This window comes from Accipiter gentilis, chromosome 7, assembly GCF_929443795.1.
Source record: "Accipiter gentilis chromosome 7, bAccGen1.1, whole genome shotgun sequence".
NCBI lineage: Eukaryota > Metazoa > Chordata > Aves > Accipitriformes > Accipitridae > Astur > Astur gentilis.
Genome location: NC_064886.1, coordinates 16524758 through 16548034, shown reverse-complemented (window position 1 = coordinate 16548034; position 23277 = coordinate 16524758). Strand labels below are relative to the sequence as shown.

The 23277-nt window shown below is 60.2% G+C and overlaps 3 protein-coding genes across 24 annotated transcripts in view; 2 read left to right on the top strand and 1 right to left on the bottom strand.

The window, feature by feature from the left end:
• Positions 1 to 3294, top strand: part of CUX2 (cut like homeobox 2) — a 68372-nt gene extending 65078 nt beyond the window's left edge. For all 11 annotated transcript variants that reach the window (XM_049805324.1, XM_049805318.1, XM_049805316.1 and 8 more), the window contains one exon: positions 665 to 3294. In XM_049805324.1, coding sequence (XP_049661281.1) covers positions 665 to 1328 — 664 coding nt within the window. In that variant the 3' untranslated portion in view covers positions 1329 to 3294. The remainder of the gene's footprint in view (positions 1 to 664) is intronic.
• A 103-nt stretch (positions 3295 to 3397) lies between these two features.
• On the bottom strand, positions 3398 to 7818 carry PHETA1 (PH domain containing endocytic trafficking adaptor 1). Of its 5 annotated transcripts, none has more exons than XM_049805330.1 (2): positions 7757 to 7818; positions 3398 to 6721 (listed from the first exon to the last, which is right to left on the bottom strand). In XM_049805330.1, exon 2 carries the CDS (start codon positions 6708 to 6710, stop codon positions 5931 to 5933), a length of 780 nt encoding a protein of 259 aa, XP_049661287.1. In that variant the 5' UTR covers positions 6711 to 6721; positions 7757 to 7818; the 3' UTR covers positions 3398 to 5930. The 5 variants fall into 5 exon arrangements, with proteins under 5 accessions (XP_049661287.1, XP_049661284.1, XP_049661286.1 ...); XM_049805327.1 differs by having other exon boundaries at positions 3398 to 7423; positions 7757 to 7814; XM_049805329.1 differs by having other exon boundaries at positions 3398 to 6826; positions 7757 to 7781.
• Positions 7819 to 11034: 3216 nt separating this feature from the next.
• The window catches only part of SH2B3 (SH2B adaptor protein 3), a 29544-nt gene continuing 17301 nt past the window's right edge, over positions 11035 to 23277 (top strand). For 2 of the 8 annotated variants that reach the window (XM_049806625.1, XM_049806618.1), the window contains exons 1-2: positions 13021 to 13260; positions 20094 to 20879. In XM_049806625.1, the coding sequence (XP_049662582.1) occupies positions 20121 to 20879 (759 nt within the window). In that variant the 5' untranslated portion in view covers positions 13021 to 13260; positions 20094 to 20120. Of the gene's footprint in view, positions 11381 to 13020; positions 13261 to 19103; positions 19186 to 19784; positions 19984 to 20093; positions 20880 to 23277 lie in introns of those variants that run through there. The other 6 variants (XM_049806620.1, XM_049806623.1, XM_049806624.1 and 3 more) reach the window with 6 other exon arrangements.

Here is a 23277-nt window from a genome sequence, read left to right as displayed (position 1 = left end):
TTGCAGGTGGACACGTGGCTCCTGAATACTCCCCAGACCCGCACCAAGAGCTGCCTGCTCTCAGAGTCAACAGCCCAGGTGATGGGTTGTGCCCTTCCCACTATATAAACCAGTATGAAAAGACATGTAAGTGCTTGTGTGGAGTCCGCAGAGCCTCCGACTGCCTCCAACTCCTCCTGGGCAGCATAAAGTAGATGGTCAATATTTATAGGAGCTGGCTGAGGTTTCTTGCACAAAGGCATTGTGTGGGGAGTGAGGGGCAGAGCTTGAAAAATCAGGCTTTTTAGTGGAACACTGACTAATGCGGTTTTTAAACCTGTGACCTGTCCCCTTGTGTAGTTCCAGGAAAGCCCCTCCTGATCTCAGTAAACACAACTGCCCTAAAATAAACCTTTGAAAAATGTTATGTTTTAAACAACAACAAAAAAAGGTAGTGGAAAATACTTGCAAAATTGGGTTGGTTTGGCTGCAAACAGCCCAAAGTGTTGCCAAATCCGTTCCCCATGTTAAAGTGGCAGTGATTTGCCCCCCTCAAAATGTTTTAAAGGCCAGCAAAGTCGGGTGTTACCTCTCAAGTGATGTGGTCGCATTTTTCTGGCTGGACATGCTTTTTCAAGATGTGATGATTGGTGGTCACCGACCCTCTGCGGTTGTGTCCCGGCAGGTCACGGATGCGCCGGGAGATGCTGGTGGAGGGCGCGCAGGACAATGACACGGACCCGGAGCAGAGCGGCGGAGCGACCATCCCTGGACGCCGGGCCCCCCACAGCCCCGATTCGGATGCAGAGGACCGTAAACCTGTGTTCAGGGGGGGTGAGCACCCCTGCGCCGCTGCACCCGTGAAGGTGAAGGAGGAGCAGGGGGAGGCGGGCGGCTGGGGCCGCCGGCGGGACTCACGCAGCCCGGCCGGGGCGGCCGAGGGGACCGGACCTCCCCAGGAGGAGCGGGGGGCAGCCCCCCACGCTGCCGCCCCCAGCACTGGCAGCCTCCCGCGGCGGGGGGGCCGTGCCGGTGCCACCGCCGGGGGACCACCACCACCACCGCCACCGCACCCCGACAGCTCCCAGTCCTCCGCGGGTTCATCCCGTTGCAGCTTGGAGGTCTCCCCAACATCGCCCTCGGCGGCATCCTCACCCGGCCTCGCCGGCTCAGCCTCACCGGGGCCATCCTCTGCCGGGCCGGTCTCACCAGCGCTGCCACCGGCTCCCGGCCCCCGGCTCAGCACCAGCGTCCAGCGGCGCCATGAAAAGATGGCCAACCTCAACAACATCATCCACCGCCTGGAGCGGGCCGCCAACCGCGAGGAGGCCCTCGAGTGGGAATTCTGAGTGCCCCCCCCCCCCCCCGCCGCCCTAAATATATATATACACACCCACATATATATATATATTTTGTTAAATGCAGCACACACTAAGAGGCGGCAGGCAGCCAGTGCCACGGAGAGGAGCGCCCGTGGAAAGGGGGGGCCCCCGCTTACGAAGCTGCCCCCCCAGCTTTGTTTTAAATGTGAAAAACTGGGAACAATTTTAGAAAAGAAAAGAAAAGAAAAAACAAAAAATATTTATAGACCTCTTTTAGATATTTTAATAAAAGGATACTTTGGAATTTATTAACAGCTTAAGCTGCTTTGATATTAAAGATAGCTATAAAATCAAGATGATGTAGCAGTCGTGTCATTAAATGTACACTGAAGTCTTGTAGTTTGCCACTGGATGAGATTAAAAAAAACAAACAAAAAAACCCCACAGAAAAGACTTATTGAGCAAAGCCATCAAGAAGCACTATAAGACTGACCAAATTTAAAAAACTTTTGCTGAGCGGTTTCCACCTCTGTCTGTAAGACACTGCATCGCTTCTGCCCCAGCCAGAGACTGCATCATAGTCCCTGAAGACTCTAAAGCGAAAAACCTTGATGCCATCGAGTATGTATTTAGTTCTGGTGGTTTATGTTTTTTGAAACCTTTGTAACACAGAATGTCCCGTGCGGTTGTATATGTTGTAGAAATGTCTGCAATAGCCTTCTGGAACAAGATGTAGCATGGTCCGAACGCCGTCCCTTGCGCTTCCTCCAGCTGGCAACCGGTGGCAGCCCCGATGCAGCACGGTGCGGCTCCTGCCAGCTCCCAAAGGAAGAGAAAAAATAATGCAAAAGCAAAGAAAGCAGCCTGTGCTTGCAATTTTGGGAGCAAGATGGGTAGAGAGGTACCCAGGTGTGATGCTCGGGGATGGCTCCAGCTCGCTGGGGATGGACATCCATGGGATCCCGATTTCCCGCACTCTGCCATCATCCATCTGGGAAAGAAAAACAGATGGAGCCTCCAAGCTCTGCCCCTGGGGCACCAGTGCTTGGGGATGAGCACCCAAAAGTCATGACCTGCCGGCTCGCAGGGGGCTGAACCCTGCTCGGGGCTGCTCCCAGCATCATAGCCAACTCTTGCGGCTGAAGCACTTTTTTTAGGGGGAGTGCCTGGGCAGAAGGAGCATCCCCTCACCACAGCCATGTCCCCAGGCAGTGGCTGCCGGTGAAGCCAGGACAAGCCTTGGGGTATCAAGCCTGAATTGGGCAAGCTCAAACCTGAATTGGGCAAAACACCATCGAGCTTTGGCTTTCCAGGGCTGACCCCATGCAAAGGCACAGGAGCTCGGTGGTGGCACCATCCCGGTGTGCTCTGTGCCGCGTCCCTGACCCCACCGCTGCCAGCCAGCCTCTGCTAACAAAATACCTTTAAATGACACAAGGTGGACTGGCTGGGCTGCTCTGCCCTGTCCCCTGCCCGCACGGCATCAGCCATCACCCACCAAGGCCACTGCTGTCAGGAGGGCTGCCCTGCCAGGCTCCGAGGCTATGCATTGACTAATTTTCCACTGTATACATTTTTATCAGAATAGAAGGTATTTTTATATTTGGGTGGTAGTCAGTGAGCGATGCTAAAAGCGGCTCTGCGAAGGCACGGCTCTCCTTGCCCACCTACCCTGCCCCAGCGAGCCCCAGCTTGCCCACAGCTGCTCTTTTCCCTGCCACCATGCTGCAGAAGGTCGAGGCACGACCATTGACTGCTCTTCTCCATCATGTGCTAGCGGGAGCTTTAGTGGAACGGGATTCGAGGAAGCACTTAGGATAGTCTTGAACACAGCAATCCTGTTGTATTAAAGCTAGCGGGACATACCTGTCACGTTTTTGTTAGGCTCATGTACTGTACTTCAAAAGTTTCTATGAGATCGATGAACTTTGTTTAACAATTTTGGAAGGAACAAGTTCTGTAAAGAGCCACTAAATACAGAAGTTGGATATGACTCTGGCCTTGGGGTGTGTTTTGTCCAGAGGCGGTTGGGACAGGCACCTGGGTTGATCTTGACTCATTTCAAAGTCACAGCCTTGCTTTGGGTTTATGGCAAGAGCTCCCACTGCCATAAACATCTCCCGGTGACTGGGGGGAAGAAAAGAGGGTGTTAAATGGGGTTAGTCCAGCTCAGGGTGCAATCCTGCCCTGTGGAAGTCCTGTGCTCATCCCTCGTACAGGTTTGCTCCTGCTCCCGGCATAACTCAGCATCCTCTGGCGTGAGGTTTGGCTCGTCATTGCCCGATGGTGCCACACCCCAGCACGGCTCTTCAGAGCCGGCCATCGCCGGGCAAGTTTGCAGCTTCCGACATGAGGCAGGGGTGTTTGCGTTTGATGAATTAATAAATCCATATGTTGCGTATCTGTTTAAGCTTGTTTGTCGGCTAACATGTTGGGAAGGATTTATTTTTAATGAATATCTGAACGTCTGGAGAAGCTGGGCCGGCTGCCATGGAAACCAGAATCTTCCTCTGCAGCCGACTGATGGGTCCACATTAACCATCTGGATGCTGTGGGTGTAGCTGCACCCCGGCTGCCCTTTGCAACACCGCTCCGAATGCTGGAACATGTAGCAGGGTGCTGTGCTGGACCAGGGGCAGGTCTTCACACTCTGCAGTACTCTTGGCGAGCGAGTGACCCTGGCTGACTTCGTGCCTCCGTTTCCCCAAGGGGCCCCCTCCCCCCCCAACCTGCTGCAAGACCCAGCGTTAGCAAGAAGCTGGAGACGTTTATGCAGGTGGGACATCGTGGGCAGGGACATGGGGTCAGGGTGGCCAATTCCACAAGGGCAGGGTCCCCAGTCCCTGCGTAGCACCGACACCGGCTCCAGCAAGGGGACAGATATTTTGTCCCCAGCTAAGATCCCTTGGCAGAGGGCTGGGGATGTCCCACCAAGGGCACAGGGCCACCTGACTAGGGGCACCCAAACTGGGGTGGCATCAGGTGGTGCTGCCTGGAACCCCAGGTTTGGAGGGGTGGTTGTAGCACCCCATTGAGCCTATAACACACCAGCAACTCGCACCGGGACACCCAGTGCCATTTCCACCAGTGAAACCGTGGGAGGGTTGTGCTCCCAGTCAGTCTCGCAGCTCTTTTCCAATGCCCAAATCCCTGTGTTGGTCACCTGTGCCTGGCTGTTCAAGCTGTCACAGAGGGCAGAACCGTGCTGACCCTGCTGTGGGACCACCCGAGTGCTGTGTGTCCTGGTGTCCCCAGGGTGGCACCATCTCATCTCATCATCTCATCTCATCCCATCCCTGTGGGCAGATGTGGGGCTCCAGGGCACTGCAAGACCCTGTCATTGGCTGTGTCCCATTCGGGCGATACCGTCTCTGCCTGGTCTCATGGACATGGTGGGGACAGGAGGAAGATTAAAATGGAGGATTAATTCCCACCTGGGCCCCCTCCCCAGGGGCTTAAAGGCACAAATGAGAACCCAGGCCAGGACAGAATTTCTGAAACAACTTTTATTGTAGCAAAATCTTGTGCCCAACCCAAGGGGGCAAAGGGAGCTGGAGCCACCCAGCCCAAACCCGGGGCACCCTGACTGTTCCTCCCCACCTCCGGCCAACAGCTTTAGTGTCGATATAAACCATTGGGGAAATAAAAGAGCAACACCGGCATGAGACACCGGCTTCACTCCGGTTCAGCACATGAATCATTCGACACCCTCCGTTGCTGACACATACATTCCTGTTTGCCACCACAAGTGATGCTTCCCCTTAGCAAGCTGGCCTGGGGATGATGCCCTGCCCCAAAATATCTACCCAGCAAGGCGATGCCTGCAGCCACTGCATTCCTCTCAGGTCTGCCCCCCCTCCATGCATTCACCAGCCGGGCTGCAAGCAGCGATCGTCCCATGCAAAATGTCCGGGGCTGGATGTCACCAGCTCCCCAGGCAGCCGGGGTGCATGGTGCTGCTGCCATTAAGGAAGGGCTGCACTCACTGATATTTTCATTTTCAAACCACATCCTGCTGGAGCAGAGGGATCTGGCAGAGCTCAGCCGACCTCAGCCAGTCACTTGTGCCAGGCAGGGATAGGAAGGCGGTGCAGGCTCCCCAGCTGTGAAACACTCACGTGGGGGCTTAGGGTAGGGGGTGAGATCCCATCAAAATCCTCCTCCAAAAGCATTGTCGGTGCATCATCCCACTGCAAGAGCATCAAGAGGCCCCACCAGACCTGGAGCAGTGGTCGATTCCCAGGAGGCATCAGCCAGCAAGTGGTTCGTAGCTTGCTTGCACTGGGTGGACCACCCTGCACCCACACCTGGGCATGGCCGGTGGGGGTGCACCCGCTGCCTGGCACGAGATACCTGAGAGCCTGGCAGTCCCAAAAGCCCACAGGTTTCACGCTTGGCTGGCGACACGCTGAGCCCAGCTGCCATCAGTGCCAGGCTGGCATTTCGCCATCACGGAGCAGCACCGCTGTCCCTCCATGTTGGGCCCTTGGTGGCACCATCAGCAGGTGTCCATCACCGCCACAGAGAGGGCTGCACATCCTGGGGTGAGGAGGGGACCGAGGCAGCACCAAGGATGATCACCTCCTCCTGGCCACAGATCCTGGTGGGTCCCCAGGGCTCGGCTCCCTCTCAGGGCCGGGGGCCACGCCGCCTCTCCAGCCAGTCCTGCCGCAGCCGGGCCACCTCCTGGCCGTACCGCTCGTGGAGCTGGCAGAAAATGGATGGGCTCTCTGCTGCAGCCGCCCCGGTGCCGCCTGCCTCGCTGCTTGATGCCCGCCTGCGCGGTGGCAGTGGTGGCAGCCGCGGGTTCCCCTCGCTATCGTGCCCGCCGCAGCCAGAGGTGTTGGGTGGCAGGTCTGCTCCCGGCGCGTTGTTCCACACTGCGCAACCGTTCTCCTTCGGCATGACAGTGGGCAGAGCTGGCAGCCGCTCCGGCCACGGCTCTGGCCCTGAGGGCTTTGGCTTCCAGGAGCTGGGTGACCCCCGGCAGCCCCCGCATCCACCGGCCGGCCCCCAGCGCATCTCCTCCAGCTGCTTCTCCAGCTCTCGCACCACCAGGCGCATGTAGTCGAAACTGGCTCGTGAGAGCGACTTCACCCACGACTCCATCGCGGCCTGGCTCTCGGCCGCCAGCACGTAGGTACGAGACTTGGTGCCACCGAAGCGGATGGCGAACGCGAATTCCTCAGCTGAATCACAGAGCTCCACCGTGCAACCCTCCAGCACGATGACGCCCACTGGCTCCCGGCTCTCCCGCTCCTCAAAGTAAAAGAGCATGTTGCCCTTCAGCACGAACCAGCGGCGATGGTACGCCGTGTGCCGCTCGCCGCGCTTGTAGAGGAAGCCGGCGTTGTCGGCCGGGGAGTCGCAGGTGGCATAAAAGGCCAGGCTTCGCTCGTTCAGCTTCATGGCTCCACGCCCTGTGGGGACAGAGGGTGCTCAGCCACCCGCCGGCACATGGAGGATGGGTGCGCCTTAATTGCACCGTAATAAGCCGTTGGCTTTTTGTTCTCGGCGGCACTGGCCTTGGCACCCAGGAAATGAAGCCAGTGAATAAACAGCCCCGTGATAGCCGGGCATAACCCCGCTCCCCACCAAGGTGTTGCGTCCGGTGTGTGCCGGGTGGCTTGGGGCTCCCCATGAAGGGGGTTTTGCCCCAGCTGAGTGTTTTCCTACAGAGGAGCCCCAAGCAGGGCTCATCCCAGCGCCCCACGTCACCCGGCACAGGTGACCTTATCCCCGGCGCCGCGTTCGCCCTGTTGCAGCGCTCCTCCCCGCGGCATACAGGGAGGGTTTATGGCCTGCGCTGCAGATCCGGCTGCCGCTCCGGAGAGCCGTGGCCATGAACCCTGGCGCCTGGGCAAGGCCACTTCTCCCCTTGGCCCCTACTCACCGGTGGCCTCGCTGTGCCAGGCTTTCTGCCTGCCTGCACTCTGCCTCTAGCTCTGGTCTCCGGTGGCTGCCAGCATCAGCGATGCATGGGTGGCCGTGGGGGCCGTGGGGATCGCTGGGGCTGGGGTCGGTTGGTGTCAGGGGGCCCTGGGAGCTGGCACCCCGATGTCCCCACTCCGGCCGCTGGCTCTGGCACCGAAACGCCTGCGGGTTTGGCACGTCACCCCAGCCTGCAGAGCACAAGGTGGACGTGGGCCAGGATTATTATTTTTCTATTAAGACATATCGCAGGGTTGAAGGAGATGAGATGGGGGCTCTCGGGGCGCCCCTGGCCGGGGGAGGGACACGGGACAGCAGGGACCCCTTTCTCCCAGGCAGCTCGGGGACCTCTTTGGGGTGCCCAAAGTCTTGGGGACGTTTGGGAGCGGGGGAGCCGCCCTCCCCCCGGCACCCGCCGACCCCGCTCCGGGTGGGCTCCCGCCCGCTCAGCCGCGCACCGCTGCGCCGCCCCCCCCAGCCCCCAGTCCCCGCTCCCGGCCCCGTTCCCGTTCCCGCACGGCCACCTTTGTCCTCGGCTCCCCGCCGCCCCGGCTCGGCTCGGCCCGGCCCGGCCCCGGCAGGCGGAGCCCTGCTCCCGCCGGGCTCCTCCTCCGCCACCGCCCCTCACCGCGGCTCGGGGCGGCCCGGCGGGGGAGGCGGGTTGGGGAAGGTTTGGGAGGGCCCTTCGCCTGGCTGAGAAACCGCTCCGGAGCTCGGCCCCGGTGCTGGGAGGTCCTGGCTCGGCCCCAGCCCTCGGGGAGAGATGGGAGCACGGATCCGGGGAGTGCGGGGGGACACGCACGTCCGTGAATGTATGCATGGATGTATGCGTGGATGGATGCATGGCTGCGTGTGTGGACATATGCATGCATGTAGGCGTGGATGTACACACGGATATACACATGGACGTACGCACGGGTGGGAAACCTGGGAGCTTGGTGCTGAAAGCGGCTGCACAACTTTGAATTTTTGAGTCAGGCTGTTGGGGCAGAGGGTGGGTGCCCAGGAGCATCTGGCAGGGAACAGGCAGCGGTCGATGGATGGGGTGGACGGTACAAGCCCAGCAGGGTGGGCTGGAGATGAAGGCGGCAGGGCAGAGTTGGGTCCTGCGTGGGTGGGGAGATGCTGCAAAGGACCATGCTGCAAGTCCTGGCTGCTCTCCTGGGCTTTCAGCCATGTCCTTGGGAGAGGCTGGGCCAAAGCATCTGGGGAAAAGGTCTCTGCCTTAGGTCAGAGGGAAAGACGAAGCTGAGGCAGGAGCTGAGTGGCCTGGATGGGCGTCTGGGGGAAGGTGACAACTGGTACAAGGAGCTAGAAAGCAGGGGGTGACAAGCCGTTAGCCAGGCGCTGGAGCTGCCGGCTGTTGTGCAATCGCGTGGGCAGAGATCGCGGCCCCCTCACTCCTTCCTGACCACGGAAGCTGCGTGGCACTCGAGTCACTGATGCACTCTTGGCGCAGTGGCCAGCACTTGCCGCATCCGGGCCAGGGGTGAGCAGGTCCAGTGGTGCTGAGCACTGGGGCCGGGGCTGGATTTCCTGCTGCCGGTACCCATGTCCCAGGGCCACCATAAACCTTTTGGCTGGGAGAAGCATCCAGGCTATCTTCTGCTCCTGGTCGGCCTGCCACGCTGAAAGTGTCACCAGCCTGAGGACCACCTACCTCGGCAGTGCTGCTGTTCTCACCACGTCCCGATAAATACCAGCATCAAGGATTTGCTCTCCTTAGCGCTGTCCCTTTCCTCCAGTTTCTTCGTTCCCCGCTTGGCTGCACAGCAATGCGTAAATTTTAGCAAATGAGGCGTTGGTGCTCATTTTGCAGGCCCCCAACTAAGAAATCCTGCCATCGGTGACCTCTGCTGCAACCGCCACTGCCCACAGGTCACGGTCGTCACCGCTCCCACCCCCATAGGTGCCCCCACCACCCTACACAGCTGCTTGGGGCTTTGCAATCTTCTGCTCGTGGCAGTGGTTTTCATTTCACTGAGGGTTTTCCCTATCGCTTGCAGACTTTCTCTTTCAGACTATAAAAAGGAATTTAAACCAGCACTAAAGCCATCTGGGCTTTATCTTCCCTCCTGAGCGGCATGGCTCTGTTCAAGGCCGCTGGTGGGAAATCTCGTGTCTTTCTGCACCGCTTATCTCCCTGCCTTGCTGAGAGGTGCCCTTTCACACAGCAAGATTAGGAGGGGGAAGGACCATGGGGAGAAGCAATAGCTTTATTAGACCAGCTGGGGTAATTGAAAAAAGCCAGCCATGCACCTGGCTCTGCCTTCCTTTGCTGGGACTCCAAAACCCCGGCTGCTTCTTGCGGCTTCATCAGCTGCTTTAGCGGAGGTTGTTCCTCCACCACAGCCGCTTCCCGGGGAGCCCTTCCAAAACTGCATTGGAGAATCACCCTAATTCCTCAAAAACCACCAGCAAAATTCCCCTTGGGTTTTTCCTTCCCATTGGATGTCTCCTGGGACAGTTGCATGTCACTACACAGGCTCCAGCACTTCCCCTTCTGGGTGGCCCCGTGATATTTTTCCTGTTGTCCCCTCATGGCAAGGAGCCCATAGCCCGTGCCTCAGTTTCCCCTGCCAGGCCTTGCTGGGAAAGGTGGGAAAAAGGAATTCCCATGCCGAGCTGGCTTGATGGCAGAGAAGACAGAGAGGAAAAGGGTCTGAAACGAGGTGAGGGGCTGCCGGGCGCCATTTGGGACATGGGCTGCCCTTGGCCTCCGCTTCCTTCTGCTCCCATGACTGGTGACTTGGCAGCGTGGTTACGCAGCGGCGGGTGCTTGACGGCTCAGTGAGGTGAGCTGGGGAGCTTTGAGTCACCACCAGTGCTGGCTCAGCGGGGCCCTCCTGGAAATCTGGGGGTGCTGGGGAGGGGGGGGGTTGTACCGAGGGGCTGCTGGTAGTCCCCAGCTGGCACACAGAGAAGGGGTGCGGGTCTCCATCGTGACCAGTAGCAAATGGTCCCCAGGGATCCCAAATGGCCGCAGAAGCTGTGTCCTGGGGTTTAAGGCGAACAAGTTGGGACCGTCGCAGAATGCCCAGTGTGGCGCTGGCGTGACCCTCCCTCCACGGCGCAGTTTGGGGTGCGGGCACCCCTGTCCTGCTCCGGGCCCACGCGAGATTCACCGGCCCACGCAGGTCTCCAGCCCGGCAGCCCGGGGGGTCTGGCACCGGGTGGGGCTGCTCTGCCTCGGCTCCCCGTCCCCGTCGTCCCCCGCCGACCCTCCCCGCGCCGGAGGCGGTGTGCAGTGCGGCGGGTGCCCGGGAGAGGGCAGCGGGAGCCCAGGGACGGCTGCGGGCAGCGCGGCGGGGCGATCCGGGCTTGGCGACGCTGCGTGGGGCAGCCAGCCCGTGGGGCACCCCCTCCATCACCACCCAGTCCATCCCGCCCAGTCTATCACCACCCTGCCCATCACCACCCTGCCCGTCGCCACCCTGCCCTCTGAAAGGGCACATCAAAGCCAGGCTGAGATTTTGGGGGTGGGAATTGCCAATTCAGCACAGACCCCCATAGCCAAGCATTTCCAGATTTCAGGGGTCTGGGGGCCCCTCGCCTCACTGCGGGATGTCAGGGGTCACCTGCAGCTGATCACCTCCCACCCAGGGAAATGCAGACGTGCCACTTGCAAACCACCCCACACATCCTGAAAACAAAGCAGGCCAGAGTGCAGGAGTTGAAAAGAGATGTGGGAAGGACAGTTGGAAGCTGATTAAGGCTTTTACAGCAGAAGAAAGCAGCAATGGTTAAAAATCGAGCCCGGTGCAGAGCGGAAGGGCAGCGGCAGGGTGTGTGTGTGTGTGTGTGTGTGAGTGTACAAGGGCATCTGCGCAGCTCTGCATAAACAAACAGAAAAAGCAGAAGTCAGTGATAGTGAATTAGCAGTTAGAGACTGTAGAAAATCCATACAGGAAGCAAAACAAAAGAGAAATCTCAGGCCACGGGGGCTGAGGACGCTGAGAGGGCGCTTTTGAAATAGATGAAGCTCATAAAGGAAAGTGTTCAATAGCTGTGAGCTGGGACAGCCACCCGTGGGAAGAAGGAGGGCAGGCACCAGGCTCTGCCGACCGCTTATCCGTGCTTAGAAAAAAGCCAGAAGGTGCAATTATGCATAAAGCAACGGCAGGAGGAATTAAAAAGCAGCTTTTAAGGTAAGATTTTATCACATTAGCCACTCCCTGTCACTTCCCTGTGGGGTTTGGGGAGGGCTGGTTGGTTGCAGAGTCTCCTGGACCCCTGAAGCAGGTGATGCCCAAGGGGGGAGTGTGAGGTTATAGCCCTGCAAGAAAGCCCAAATCTGGTCCCGGAGCGTTGGTGAGGCTGGAGGGGAGGCAGTGGGGCTGTGTCCACGCTGGCAGCAGCCCAGCGCCTTGGTCTGGGGATGGCCAGCCCCAGGGCACTGCACCAGCGGGGGGGGGGTTCCTGTTTCAGTCTTTTCCTTGTCAGAAGGGAATGGACTGGGAATGGATGGGGTGAGTGATTGGGGTGTATTTTAAAGCATCACCCAGGATGGAGCCCACTGGTGGTGGCACACAGATGCTGGTTCACAAACAGCTCAGCGTGCCTCAGCCCGCTATCCAAGGGCAAAATCCCACAGCTTCCACCTTCCCAACACCCACAAATCGATCGCGTGGTGTCTGTAAAATCCCAGCTGCCACTCCCCTGGGTTTCCCGGGCTTGGTGTGCTGGGCGAGTGCCAACCCCCGGGCAGGGCTGCTCTGCTGCTGCTCTTCCATGCCCGGTGTGAGTGGCACTTGCGTGGGGGTCTGTGAGGCAAGGAGAGCCCCTCCATCCCTGACACTGCTGCTGCTCAGGGAGGACGAGGCCCCGGATGAGCTCTTGGGACAGCTGGTGGCACGGGTGGGAGATGTCCACGGGCCAGATGTGATGGTACAGACCACAAACCAGCCCTTTCCCAGAAAAAGGTGCTGTGAAAGTTTATTGTCCTCCCAATTCCCATGGCTTGCAGGGTGGGTGGCTGCAGCTCTGCCACGCAGCCCTTGTTCCCCTGGAATGGGATGGCGGCAGGATGGCAGCAGGATGGCCGAGCCTGGCCCACGAACACCCACACCGATCCCGAGCCCTGCTTGAGACCCAAGGGCACTGTGACCTCTCTGTCACGGCTGAAGCCCTTGCCTACAGTGCGGAACAACTCTGGGCCCTGTGGCCAGATCAGCTCCTGCCGGGCACGGGCAGTGCCCTGCAGTGCTTTTAGCAGCAAGATAATTTCCTCCACCAAAAAGGGAGAGGAAAATTATGAGAAATGGGGTTTGAGACGGCATCTTGCCCACAGCTGCCACTGCAGGCATCCCTTGGGTCCCAGCCTGCGGAGCCGTAGGAGGACGCAGCACGGCAGGGACAGGAAAGCAGGGTGTTTTCCTGCCCACATCCCCTCCTGAGCCCCCAAACGACCCCGTGCCCGGGCTCCCTCCCGACCCTCGGGGAGCAGGAACCAGGCTGGAGCCGAGAGCGGGGGGGGCAGTGCAGTGCCCGAACACCCCCAATTCCACAGGGAAAAAAATGTAAAACTCATAAAAAACTAAAAAAAAACCCCAAACCCCCCACCCCAAACCCAAAATAAAACCAACCCCCACGAGCACAGCCGGCCTGTTTATGCCGCTGCCTCCGCGGGCGCGGATGCGATAAGATAAAGGCACCGGCGGGGAGGGGCGGCGCGGAGCTGTGCGCACCCGCGGAGCTGCCGGCGGGAGGGACGGACGGACGGACGGACAGACGGCGCGGGCCCTCCGCTCCGCTCCGCTCCGCCCCCCCCCCCCCCCCCCCCGCGCAGCCTCCGCCCTCGGCCGCCCCGCTCCGCTTTACATAACCCGCCCGGGGCCGGGGGTCCGCGCCCCGCGCCGCCGCGGCTCCGCTCGGCGGAAATGCGGAGCCACTTGTCCCGGTTTCCTGCCTGAACCGAGAGCCGTACCGAGCCGTGCGCCCCGTCCCGCCCGTCCCGTCCCGTCCCGTCCCCGGCCGTTCCGCCGCGTTCCATCATGGGCGAGCGGCAGCCGGACGCCTTCTCCTGCAGGTAACTGCGGGCGTGCAGCGGGACCGAGCTGGGCTGGACCGAACCGGGTCGGGATAGGGGCCGGGATGGGCGTCCCTGGGAAGCGGTTGCTGCAAAGTGAAAGTGTCGCCGCCGCCGGCGGGGTCCGGCCGGGTGCGGTGGGGAGGCAGCGCGGCGGCCGCTCCTCCTGCCGCAGCCCCCCCCGGAGCCCCGGGCGCGGACCCTCTCCCCCCTCCCCACGGAGCCCCAGCGCCCCCGTTCCGGGAGCGCGATCCCCCGCCTCTGCCAGCTCCGAGCCCTCGGACGTCTCGCCACCACCCCCCCACCCCACCCCACCCCCCGCACCCCTTTTTTGCGGGGGGGGACGCTCTTATCCCGGGCCCCTTCTTCTGGCTCCTGCTTTCCGGGAGCTGGGGTCACCCGCGGCGACCCCTGTCCTCCCAGCACCCGTTTCCCCCGTGGGTACTCCCTGTCCCAGGGGCCCTGTTCCCCTGTGGGTGGCCCCGTCTTTCTAGCACCCCAGAGCACCCCCTCTTTGGGATCCCTGTCCGCCTCGAGGTCCCCCCGTTTCCCAGCAGCCATATCCCGGGGACTCCTCGTCCAGGGGTGCAGCATGCACGGAGCCAGCCCTGCCCCTCTCCTCCGCCTGCCCGCAGCCCCCGCCGTGGGGCTGGCCCCTTTTGGAGGGCACAGAACCCCGTGGGGTGATGCCCACCTGCCCCAGCTCCCGTTGTGGGGTGCTGCCCTGCCCGTGGGGACCATGACCTGCCTGCCAGCCCCGCTGCCCCCTTCTCCTCTGCCCCCGTGCCCGCTGTGAGTGCCAAGCGGAGGTGCCAGCCGGAGCCTGCCAAGCGGCTCCTCTGGCTTTCTGCTCCCTGCAGACTTTGTTGGCTCACAGGCGCTGCCAGGCTTGGCAAGCACGGGAGGCTCGGAGCATGAGGCTGATGCACCAGCGGGCAGCATCCCGGCGGCCTCCCTGTGCTCTGCCAGCATGCCCAGTCCCACTCATGCCAAGTCCCAGTGGGATCACCCGCAGAGAACCTGGACCCGCTGGATCCCACAGCGGCAATAACACAGTCATTGCTGCCCGGGCTGGGATTTACTGTCAAGGAAACAGGGATGAGTTGTCGAGCTGCGATTTCGATATTGTTGTTGCAAATTGATTCAAGATGTGCTGGAGTCGTGGGCTGGTGGCCTGGGGACTTTTCGGGTTGCTGCGCTTAGGTAGGAAAAGCAGCTGGAGGAAGAGGTGGCCGGCGTGGGGACCTGGCGCTGTCTGCTCTCGCACGTCCCTGTCTGCTGTCGGGCTTTGCTGGCAGGTTATGGGGACTGGAGTTTAAAGGCCCATGAAATTACTGGCAGGTTTCACTTTGACTTGTTTGGGACTAGATCGATACCTCAGATTTCTTTTTAACTTGCTTTTTGTGCAGGAGAGCCTTGTCCCCGTGCATTTCTGCCACCCCCAGTACTGCTTTTATTTCTCCTTTATCTTTATGTCTTTATTGCCTCTGAAAAGATCTATTTTGGTTTCGCCGGAGCCCGCAGGGCAGGGGGTCTGCCAGCACTGAGTATCGTGCAGGAGAGTTTGGGGTGCAAGTGCCAGTGGCTTTTGAGGGGTCTTACGTCCTCCTCGCCCAGAGCAAACCCTCCCCACCCACAGGGCTGCCAGGGACTGACCCTGGCACTGTGAAGACGTCGGGACAAATCCCAGCGGGCGAGATGAAGTGAAAGTGCAAGAGCTTGGCACTGACGGGGTTTGTGGTACTGCCAGCGCTGCTGCGGCTCGGCGAGGAGGAAGGGCCGAATCCATCCCTGGGAAACCGCTGTGGCAGGGAGGGAGAGCCAGGTTGGTGGGGAGCCGAGCTGCCAGCTGCTCCCCCTTGTCCCCATGGGCAAAGCCAGGGACCCCCAGCCAGCCGCTCCCCCAGAAATGCTCCGTGTGCCCGGCTTCTGCCACACCTACGCCACAGCAATTCATTTTATGCAACAAAACAAACCCTGTCGAAAGAGGCCACCCTGCTGCCGGGCTTTTCCCCACAGGTGGTGGGTGCGGGAGGGGATGATGGTGTAAACTGGGCTGCAGGGTTCCAGATGCCACGGTGATGGGCACTTGGGTGAACGGGAACAGGCAGAAGGTTTCTGGGGAGCTGGGCTGGCCACAGCGGCTCGTCCTGGTGAGCTCCTGCAGGCCAAGCAAGTGTGGAGCTTGCATTTGGCCCAAGGTGGGTTCGGAATAGGCTGTCTCCATCCTGTCTCTCCCGGTGGAGTGATCAGGGGAAGCCAAACGGGTGGATTTCCCCTGGATTTAAAGTGCCGTAACATCGCCTGAGTCCCCAGAGGTCTGCAGCACTGCTCAGCCCACGCAAAGCTGTAGATTAAGGCCAGCTCTGGCCTCTAATATAGCAAGTTGTGTAGTGCCAGGCAGTCAAATGAGAGAGGAGTGTATGTCCTGTGAGAAAGTGGGGATAGGAGAGTAAAATCAGCCTCCCCAAAACTCCTGGCTTTTAACCCGATTTCCTAAGAAAACACAGCCTATGTGTGGGATCTCTCCAACGTGCTCCTCTGTTGCTTTTTGATTTGTCCATGTGGTTTAGCCAAAGGAGAGAGGGAAGGTCCTGAGACACCCTGGGGTTCTCCAGCTTGTGTGGAAACAGCTGGTGGGTCGCAGGGAGCGACGGTGCTGTGCCATCACCCTCTATGAGACCCCAGAGAATCCACACTGCCACAGGGGGCTGCTCCCAGAGAGAAGAGCTGGGCAGCGCCAGGCAGCTTCTGCTGTGGATTGTGCTGGTCTGACACGCAAATGGCCTTGGCTGTTCTATAGTGATGCTGTAAATATGTGGGTGCTGTTCTGGGGGGGTGATAGGGGCCCTGTCACCCTCCTTGCCTCTCGTGGAGTCCCCATGCTGCCCTGGGTGTGTGGGCTGGGGCTTTCTGTTCTGCTCAGGGGTAAATCAGCAATATTTACCCCACTGGTGAAAACAGGCTGCTGGAAGGGAGAAGAGGCTCGGCTTGAAGGGCAGCAATAAAACTTCATGGGGCTTTCCGTGAGCGTGGAGTCGGGACTGCTTTCCGTGGCTGTGCTTGCTCTGCAGCAAGTGCGCCCAGGGCAGGCAACGTGCCGTGAACACATCTGTTGTGACCCAGCTTGGAGGAGACGGTGAAACTTCGGTGCTCCCTCCCTGCACTACCCCCCCCCCCCCCACTTATCCCACATCCAGAGGCTGCAGCCAGACCCTTTCCCACCTCTCCCCCTGCAACAGCCCCTCCGGCCTTGCTGAGTGGCTGCATCTCCGTGCCCACCCCCAAATGGCTGCCCCGCACCGCTTGTCCCCCTCTGTGCTCTCAACCCAGGGTTGCATCCAGCCGGTCTTCCAGCATCCACCACTGCAGTCCCCAGGGGATTGGGATGCAGAGAGGGGCTGCACTGGCACCATCCTGGGGGGATGCTCGGCACCACCCAGCCCTTGTGAACCCACCCTGGGTGGGCTGGATCCCCCGGGGACCCGCATCCCCCTGAACCCCCCACACCGGATACTCTCCCATTGAAAAGTGCTCTTCATTGTAACCCGGCCTTTTATAGCTGCCTCGCGAGCGGGCTGCGGGGCCGTGCCAAGAAAGGCTGCTGCCGGCTCAGAATAGCTCTTTTCATGGAGGACATCCTGGGAAGGAACAATGTTCCTGCTCTTGGGATTGTGGGAACTTTGTATTTCTGCCACTCGGGAAGCTGGAAGCTGCGGGACCAGCGAGGGCGTCTCCCAGCCCCTCACTTTGCTCCCTCCTGAAAATAGTCCTGGGGGTGAATTTTGAATAGCCTCGTGCTTAGAAAAGGGAGCTGAAAATGCCACCGGCCGTTTGTCCTCCAGTTGGGGAACAGTTGTTTCTGAGAGAGCTGGAACACAAATCAAATTTCCTATTTACATTGCTGGCATGCATTTTCCTGGCGTGGAGAGTCATGGCAAAGAGTTGGGGCCGGTTTCATTTTCGGATTGTGGTGCACTGGCTGCGCTGCTCATGCTCCAGGGCTGCCTGTGCACGCACGCGTGTGTGAGCAGGGCTTGCTCGGCACAGGGCACAGCGACATGGTCTCTGCTGTGGAACGTTTCCCTTCGAGGCCGGATTTGCAGCGCTGGGTGCTGGCGGGTGCCCTTCCCATGCAGCTGCAGCCCTCTGCGTGGCTGTTCTGTGGTGGCTCCCGGCATTGCCCTGGTGCCGCTTGGTGCTGCCGGCTCTTCTGGCTGCAATTAAACAACAAATGCATTTACTAGGATTTTTTGTTACCACAAAGGCAGAAATAACCCACTGCCGGATCCAACCCGTGGGTTACTGTCCCAGCCGATGCCGGCACCCGCTACCGCAGCAATACTTGCCAGGTTGGGCAAGAGTTTAATGAGTTCTCCTGGGGGCGGCTCGGCTGCAGGGCTGGATCCTGCACAAGCCGGGGCTCGCCGCCCCAGCCCACATCAAAGCCAGCCCGTGGCTGGTCTGTCCTGTCCTGCATTTCCTCAAGCTTCTGGCCCAGCCCCCCAAAACAACCCCAGCCCCCCAAAACAACTCCAGCACCCCAAAACGGCCCCGAGACGGGGCAGGCTGGGCGATGTACAACTCTTCCAGTGGCCTGGGGGACATTAGTCCCCCCCATCCCAACCAGCTTGTGGCATGTCCGAGGGTGGGCTGAACTCTCCATTCAGCACAAATTAAGGCAATTAGCTGTTGTGACACGTCCTTTGGCTTGGCGCTGACCTGCAGGACAGCTGGGACTCCCTTGTAGGAATGTATAGGGTATAAGGGTTGCGGATGTAAAAAGTCTGCCTTAAAGCCACTGGCTGCTGAATTCCGGCATCGTGGAGCGCGATGAGCAGGGAGAAGCCCACCCAGCAGTGGGCTCTCACATCCCTGTGGCATGTCCCTGCCGAAACCTGGGGCCAGGCGGAGGAGCGGGATGCTGCTGCAGTAGCTCACCCGTGGATTCTTCCGGGATAGCCCTTTCCACGTGGGGAGTGTGCCAGGCAGGAGCAGGGAGGACAGCGTTGCTGTTTGTGCCGGTGCCGACAGGAGGAAGCACTGGGGGTGTATTTCCCATCATCGTGCCAGTTGGAAAAAGCACGTTGCTACCGGAGATGGCCTTCGGCTGCTTCCCGAAGCCCGGCTCTTCCCATGCCACAAACCTCTCCTGAAGCTGGTGTGGAGCAAGCCCGAAAACTTAGAAGGCGAATTCCCTGTTCTGGGAATCTCCCACCCACCTGAGGAGCCATCCACATGGGTGCCCTGCTTGCCTCTGTGTTTTGGGGGAGCATCCCGCTGAGCGTGCCGGCAGTGCCGGCGGCCGTGGCATCAATTCCCGGGTGCCAGGAGGAAGCGGGAGCACAGCTGAAGGATGCTGAGTCATCGGCAGGCTGGCGGCACTGATAGACGGCCATGGACGGGGGGCCCTGCCGGGGGGTTCAGCCGGGCCGCAGGCAGGCGCATGCCCGGCACCGCCGCAACGCTGGCCGGTCCTGAGCTTCGGGTGGCTCTTCTGAGAAGCCAGGCCCCAGCAAGGCTGGCGGGGGGCAGATAACATCTCTCCTCGCCTAGAAACTTCGCAGGACGTACTAGGAAGGGTGGCGGGTGGGCAGAGATAGAGGTCCTCTTCCCGGCGTTATCGCCTCCCCGGCTGCAAACAAGATCTGCCGTGCTGGCGTGCTCTGCATCGCCCCGCTTGTTTCCTCCCAGCCCCTCTATTTATTTTATTTTTTTTTTTTTTAATTTTCCCTCCTCCCAACAAATGCAATCACTTTTCCTCCCCTCCCAGCAGCCAGGGTGCTGCTGCCTGGCAGCCGGAGTTTCGGGGAGGTGGCGGTGCCCGTGCTGGCGCGGCAGGATCCGGGCGGGCTGGCCGATGTTTCCTGCCTGAGCGGAGTGCATGGCCCCGATAAGTGCCGCGGGCGAGCACGAGGTTCGGTGGTAAGCAACGCGGTGCAGTCGGGCTGGCTGTAGGGAATGCTGCTGCTGGGCTCAGCCGGGCACGCCGGGGCTGCTGCACACCGGCCATGGGTGCTGTCAGATTGGCCTCGCAGCAAAATCTGCTCGGGGCAGAGATACGGCGTGGTTTGCCAGAGCCCGACTGCCCCTCAGCCCCACAGGCAGCAGAGCATCCCCCCAGGGACACGTGCTCATCCCTGGCTGCGTCGGCAGCCGCGTCTCCCCGGGGCCGGTGGGGCCGGGTGGATCTGGCAGGCTCGGCAGCTCTGTCCCTGGATTTCTGCAGCTTTTCATGTTGTTTCCTCCCTCCCCGCCCGCACTCCAGCTTTATCAGCTCTGTTGAAATAGGTCCCTGGAGGGAAACCCATCGGCGCTGCGAAGCCTTGGCAGGAGGAGAGCGGATACGGCCTGGCCGGGCGTCCCTGCGGGGCGGCGGGCAGCTGCAGGCAGCTGTGCTGGCAGGAAGCCGTGCAGACACCCCGCTCTGGGACCTGCCTGCACCCCGCCTCGCAGGTGGGGAAACTGAGGCACGGCCCTGCCAGGCAGGGATGGGGATACGAGGCGTTGCGGTGGGGCAGGGTGCTCGGCATCTTGAGTGGCCGCCACCGGCACCAGGTGGCGAGCCGTAGCAGTTGCTTGCGTGACCGTGCCGCTCACCGGGGAGCCGGTTGCCCCTTGGCCAGCTGCAGCGCCTGTCCCTGCACTCTGCTCCGGTGAATTCAGTGGCTTTGACCAGGGTACAAGCAAACCACGGTGTGCCCCAGGCTGCTTTCCCTGCGGGTACGCGTATGGAGCAGCATGCAGCCGTGCTGGCTGGGGGCTGCAGGGGTGGGGGAAGGCGTCGGGGTGTCAGGGCTGCCCTGACACTGCCGGTGTGCTCTGTCTTGCAGCGCGGCCGCCTCGCTGGAGCCACGGCAATGAATGGGCACGCTCTGCCAGCCGGCACGCCAGCGCATCCCCGGGGCTGGCATGAGTTCTGTGAGCTGCACGCCATCAGCACCGCCAAGGAGCTGGCGCGGCACTACCTGCGCTTTGCCACCGAGCACCCGCACCATGACCTCCTGGCCGCTGAGAACTTCTCGGTGCAGTTCACCGACCTCTTCCAGCAGTACTTCTGCCATGAGGTGAAGGAGGGCTTTGCCACGAACCAGCTCCGCATCCTGCCCACCGGCCCGGCACGAGATTACCGGGAGACGCACCGGCGGCACACGGATGCCTCCCTGGGCACAGTGGTCACCAAAGCCGAGGTAGAGCCCAGCGCCCGCCCAGAGCAGCCCGGCCGAGCCCCTGAGGCCACCTCGACGGGGCTGCGCAAGTCCTGGAGCTCAGAGGAGCTGGCGGGGCCGGCGCGGCGGCCCTTCTCGCTCAGCCAGCTGCGCAGGAGCTGGCGCAGCCTCTTCCGACGCCGTTCCTCGGATGCCCTCCCTGGGGATGGGGATGGGGAGGCCGCGGCAGAGGCTGCTTTTAAACCGGGACTGAGCAAGCGCATCCTGCCATGGGGGCTTTCGAGGGACCAGGCCCCCGAGGTGCGCAAAGAGGGGGTCCTCAAGTACGGGCTGCTGGACGAGACCTTCCTGGACAGCGGGACGCGCTGGCAGCGCTGCCGCCTTGTTCTGCGGCAAGTGGGGACACCTGACGGCGAGGAGTACGTGCTGGAGCTTTTTGACCCGCCAAAGGTAAGGACCTGCCGGCTCTTGCCCGTTTCGGCCAGGTGATGCTGCAGGTCCCTCGGCACCGGGTTGGGGATGATGCCAGGGTGCCAGCATGTTCTGCGAGGAGGAGCAGAGGCTGCACCCTGTATTTGAGACCTCTGAGAAGACGAGCCACTGCCGCAGGCTTGTGTTCAGGGCTGCATTCAGGGGGCAAAAGATGCCGTGACCATGTGCCAAGGGCGATGTGAGCACTAATTATTGCAATCAGTCGAGATGCAGTTGTATTTCTTCTTGCTGGGACCCCAAACCTGGCTTTACTGGCTAGAAGCAGAGCGCCTGCTTTGCCCTCAGATGCAGAGCTGAGGACAGGGGCTGGTGGCCTCTGCACTGCTCATTCCCAGCCCCGTGGAGCCATCCCAGCAATGTGGGGGGTCACCAGATCTGACGAACCCCAAATCACCCGGTCCTTGCTGTGCCTTGGTTTCAGCAGCCAGGGCATCTGATCGCCGGGGCAAGTTGGGAAAGGAAGGAGAAAATAGAAATTAGGCTCTGTGCCTTCCTCTGCTCCCCCATGGGATCTGTAAGGGAGTTTAATTTTATTTTTGTAAGTACTTTTGTGGCCAGAAATTCAGATCTCGGCTACCCTGGGGAGCTCCCGTAGTGCTTAGATGCCGGCTGGAGCGGAGATGATGCAGGATGTGAGTGAACAGGGAGCGATGCGGGGGGAGCCGTGGTGTTTAATCTTTAAAAAGACAGTTCCTCCACATGGCAGGTCTTACGCAGGCGTGATGGGCTGGGTTTTCTCTTTCTTTTTTCCTTTTTTTTTTTTTTCTTTTTGTGCTCGTTTAACTTTGTTGACTAACTTGTGCTTCAGAAGGAGGAAGCCTTGGGTAGAGCCGGAACCTTGTCCCTGCCTTCAGGCTGTGTTTGCTGCTCACCACGGCACTGGGCCAGGGAACAGCTGGCTAAATTCCTGCTAATTCTGTCAAACCACCCCAATATTAAACGTTTTTAAAAAAAAAAAAAAAGAAAAGAAACACCACCAAAATTGTGAAATCTGAAAGTAAAAGGCAGTTTTGCTCCATTGGGTCGGGAGTTGTGGTTGGTTGTCCCCGTGGGAGCATGTGTCCCCAGCCCAGGGCACGGGGAGGTCTGGCTCTGAACGGCATCATTTTGGGGCTCTTAGAGGGTGCTCCCAGCAGCCGGGCAGCACCACTGGTTGGTGGCATGGTCCGGACCCCCGCTCATTTGGATGGCACTGGGCACATTGGATCCCACCGCAGGGAACAGCCCAGCTGGTGGCAATGAGTCGTCGGGTTGGTGCTATTTCAGGCGCTGCTGCCAAATTTGCTGCTGGCTTTGCTCCTCCTCATCCTCGGTGCCTGTGGCCCAGACCTGTCCTCAGGGCTTTGCAAGAGCCAAACATAAAAGTGAAGCAAGGGGATGCCCTCCCAGGGGGGCTGTGCTCCCCAGTGCGGGGGGGCTTTGGCAGTCGGGACCGAACAAACTCCTCCATGGGCACTCACTCGTGCTCCCTGCCACCCAGGCATCAAGCCCCAGCGCTTGTTTTTTTCCGTGGTGCACATTATAGCTGCAATGGATTTGGCTGTCTCCACACCGGGTAAAATCCCTGGTGACCTGGCACAGCCACGAGGGAGAGCCAAGTCCTCCTTTCTGCCAAACCTTCTCCCCCAAAGGCTTTTGGGCTCAATGCAGGGAGCAGAGCCGTCACACCACTGGCACTTGCACACGGGAGCAGCACCCTTGTCCCACAGGACGAGTGCCTGGTTGGGCCCCCACTGTGTCCCCTCTGCCCCCAGGACCTGATGCTTGCAAACACTGTTTCACCCCCCCCCCCCCTTTTTTTTTTTCTCCTTTTTTCTTTGGTTTTTTTTTTCCCCTCCCTCCACTTGGGAAGCAAGCCCAGCGCACAGTACATTCTTCCTCTCCCCGCAGCCCCTGACCGGCTTTGACCCACGGGCAGGAGGCATTTAAAACAAGACATTTAGCAAGTTCACCCAGTGCTCTGCAGCATTATTCCTTGCACTTTGCAACAAATCTCTGTCCCATGGAGATTTCCTGGTGAGTCCCCTGTCACCGCAAGGCCAGGGACCCTGCAGTCCCCCCCCAGGGCCCTGAGCTGGTGGGGGTTTCTCAGCCAGGTCTGCGGAAGGGGGGATGTTCCTCACTGGATTTCGTGAGTCTCTGGCATAAATTGCTTCCTGTGCAAATATTCTCAGGGCGGGTCCTTCCTTTCTAATTAACTGGGCTGGGGCCAGATCCTGGCTCATTTACAGCAGAATCAATCCAGCCCCTTTCCCAGTAACTGCGGTTGAATTCTGGGGGCGGTGGAAAGCCATGCGCCGTGCTGGTGGCTCCCATTCCTCAAACCCAGCAAGGGTTCAAACTGCGGAGCAGTGGG

Coding starts and splice junctions, on each gene's coding strand:
- PHETA1 (XM_049805330.1), bottom strand. CDS start 6,710: ATGAAGCTGAACGAGCGAAGCCTGGCCTTTTATGCCACCTGCGACTCC.